At 50.9% G+C, this 3,619-nt stretch overlaps 1 protein-coding gene across 1 annotated transcript in view; it reads right to left on the minus strand.

Moving 5' to 3' along the window:
• Nucleotides 1-3,001, minus strand: part of LOC308304949 (kelch domain-containing protein 3-like) — a gene marked incomplete at both ends in the record, with an annotated part of 7,706 nt that extends 4,705 nt beyond the window's left edge. Inside the window, 2 exons of the mRNA XM_080749573.1 lie at nucleotides 1,203-1,294; nucleotides 1,720-3,001. Of these exons, the coding sequence (XP_080605699.1) occupies nucleotides 1,203-1,294; nucleotides 1,720-3,001 (1,374 nt within the window). The remainder of the gene's footprint in view (nucleotides 1-1,202; nucleotides 1,295-1,719) is intronic.
• Nucleotides 3,002-3,619: the final 618 nt, after the last annotated feature.

A 3,619-nucleotide genomic window follows, 5' to 3' on the forward strand; every position in this document is an offset into this window, starting at 1 on the left:
ACGCACTTGGGGTGACAGGGCCTTCTCAGTTGCAGCCCCCACCCTCTGGAACCCACTCCCACCTCATATAAAAGAAGCCCCCACCTTGCCGTGTTCAAAGCCTCCCTCAAAACCCACCTTTTCAGATTTACTTTCCCTACCTTTACTCCAACTGCCTTTCAGTTTTTATTTGTATTCTTTGTGTGCCCTGCTAATGTACTTATTAGATTTTATCCTTTTAACTTTGTCCTAATAAAGTTGTTTTTATTTTGTTTTGTAAAGCGACTTTGAGTACCTTGAAAAGTGCTATATAAGTTTGATGTATTATTATTATTATTGTTTAAGGTTACTTTGTTTTGTCTCCCTAGGGAGAAATGTGTCTTCTTCACATGGCTTCCATTAAAGATGAATGGTAGCCTTATAGCTGATGGTGTGAACACAGCATAAAAGGTTGTTTCTGTCCTAGGAGGTCTGGTATCCTGGAGGTCTGGTGAACAGCTGCAACGTGTGAAACGTTAGTCCAACTTATACGATCTCTAGTAGAGCAACTCTTTAGTTTGGGGCGGTGTTCATACTTATTTCCTGTGTGATGTACAAACAGGATGTCAGAATGCGAGGGCTCGTGATACAGTGGTTCTCAGAGTGGAGTCCGGGGTTCCAAAAGGACCCTTACGGGTCTGCAACTCTCAGAGTTGGAAATTAAAAGGTTTGTGAAGCGGTGCATTAGAAAACCAGACTGCACGCTGTCGAGGCGGCAACGTGCGCCTGGTGCACTCAGGATTATGAAAGTCTGACGCCTCCTAAAGCCTCTATCAGAGTCCAGGGTGAAGAGCTATTCACTTCACCGCGTTGTAGTTTCCTAGCTATCACCTAGGCTTTGTTATGTATTTTTAGGTGATAGCTAGAAAACTACACCACGGTGAAGTGAACAGCTCTTCACCCTGGACTCTGATAGAGGCTTTACTCTGACTACGTAGCTACTCGTGTGGTTAGGGTTGGTTAGGGTTAGATACAGGTTTAGTAATGGTGAGAGTCGGACGAATGCGACGGAGTAATGAGACGCCAGAACAACTCAAGGCACCCGTGCACTCATAGCCACATATGGCTGGTAATTAGCGTCACTTCCTGAAGAAAACGACAAGTGCAACGAGCAGACCACGTGAGTGGGGTGATGAGTGCTGTCTATGTATGTGGGCAAGTTGGCACTCCGTTGAGGTGCCAACTTGCGGCTTGTTATTCACGTCAGGCCGCACTTGTTGGTGGTGGCGTGACCGAGAACACTGCTCCCTCATTGGCTGAAGGCCCAGAGTTTGTACTGTCACCCACATACATAGACACACTCATCACCCTACTTGCACACTTTGCTGGTGCAAGTAATAACTGCCAGTTCCTATGACAACTCTACTGCTTGCTTTATTATTGGCTCAAACATCTTCCGGCTATTCCAGCAAAAAAAGATAAATGAACAAAAAACCCCACAAAAAACACAAAGGTCTCCACCTTTGCCGTTCTTTTCCTCTCTCTCTCTCTCTCTCTCCCCCAGATCTTCTCCCTTGCAAACAAATTCCATATGGGAAAGAAATTGGTCCTCTTCCTTGTTTCCTGTATTATGCTGAAATAGTTCCTGTGTGATGATGTGTTAGTTCCTGTTAGGCATCGCTGCTAAAAATTCCTATGTTACGTTGTCTTTTTGTAAGAGCAGCGAACCCCTTGTCTTGATCTTTCTTCCGTTCAAATTACCTGGAACTTGTTCTCGGCCGTGGTCCTCTGTTCGTTGGGAGGGCTTTCTGTTGCTGTTGGTTGTAATGGCCGCCAGTTCCCACCTGATGTCGTGCGGGAGCTCCGACTGCTCCAGACCGTACAGGACAACCGCTAGCTTGCATAACGTCTTCAGACTAGGACTTAAGTCTAGGATGTACAGGTCAGACACCTCGGCCTCATCCGTGTCCTCGTGTTCGAGACCTTCCGCCTCATCATCAACCATATCTTCATCTTGAAGATTTTGCACGTTGTCTTCATCCTCAAGGTGTACCACAGTATCTTCTGATTCTTCCGCATCCACCGGTGCGGGAGTGTGGATACATCTGTATCCTCCAAAGAGGATGATGCGGCCTCCCACCGTGCAACAGCACATCCTGGACATGGAACACGGCCCTTTCTCCCGGGGCTCAACCTTCTTCCAGGAGAAGGTCTCTGGACTGAATCTCCACATTTCCTCACTGAAGCTCCAGTCCCAGTGAAAGTTGGCACCGCCGAATATGTACAGCTCTCCGTTGTAGGCGAAGGCCGAATGGCACGCGCGGCCTTCCGGGAGAACCTGCGCCGACGACGGCGCGCCACTCAGCCAGTGGTTGGTCTCCGTGTCGAACACTCTGATGTCGTTGTAGTTGATCTCGATCTGGTCCGCCGTGCCGCCGAACACAAACATCTTTGTCCCGATGATGGTGGCGGAGTGGCATTCCGAGACCGACGCCGGCGTGCCCCTGGTGTCGATCAAAGACCAGACGGCCGTGGCCGTGTCCAACTTGTAGATGTCGCTGTACGTGTACCTGCTCACCACGTTGAAACCCCCGTAGACGTACATGGCCCTCTCCAGGACGCAGGCCGAGTGGCCGCACCTCGCCTCCGGCACCGCCCCTGAGACGCCGGGCTTGAGCCAGCGGTGGGTGTCCACGTGGAACGCGTAGAGAACATCGCAGCACTCCCTCGTGTACTTGAACCCTCCCCAGATGTAGATGACGTCCTCCATCGGCACGGCCGTGTGGCCGTCGCGCATGGTCGGGACCTCGTCGAGCGGTCGCTGTTCTCCCGCTCCGGCCGCTGCTGCTGCCGCCGTCGGCAGCGTCCTCCAGCGCAAGGACACTGTGTTGAAGACGTGCACGTCGATGCGGTCGCTGTCGTACATGTGCGTGTCGCTGGTGTCCCAGGCGCAGTAGCCTCCGAACGAGTAGACCTGGTGGCCGACGGCCACGGCGGCGTGCTGTCGCTTTGGTCCCTTCAGGTGCGCCGTCCACCGCAACATGTTGCTCTACACTCGTAAAGCGCTAATGCTGGATTAGTTCCTGTATGACGCTGGTTAGTTCCTGTGTGATGCTCTTTAGTTCCTGTATGATGCTGGTGTACTTCCTGTGTGATGCTTGTTACTTCCTGTGTGATTCTGATCTACTTCCTGTATGATCCTGGTTAGTTCCTGGTGGGCATCACTGATCGCATGTTCTGTGTTCTTTGGGGGCAGCAAACTCCTTGTCTTTGCCTTCTTCTGTTCCGATTACCTTGAACTTGTTCTCTGCCTTTGTTTGCTTGGGGGATTTCTGCGACGTTTCACACACCCGTAGAATGCTAATTCTGTTCTATGCTAATTGTGATTGGTGGGGGGGCCTCTACCTATGCTAATTGGGATCACCTGGCACACCCCTTCAAGTTACGTGGGCACCTGGCTCCTCATGATCAGAACACAGTCACACACAATGTTGCGGTGGAGTGAAATGGAGCAGTAATGCATGCGCAACCTCCTATATCGGCGGGACATAATGTCACGCGACGCTTGGCCAACCTGTAGATTGCCAATGGGTTGAGTTGGCCAATCATGGATGCCGGTGCCTATTGATCTTCCTAATATGGTAGGCTCTAGCAGTGATGG

This window comes from Nannobrachium achirus, assembly GCF_963921795.1.
Source record: "Nannobrachium achirus genome assembly, chromosome: 19".
NCBI classification, from domain to species: domain Eukaryota; kingdom Metazoa; phylum Chordata; class Actinopteri; order Myctophiformes; family Myctophidae; genus Nannobrachium; species Nannobrachium achirus.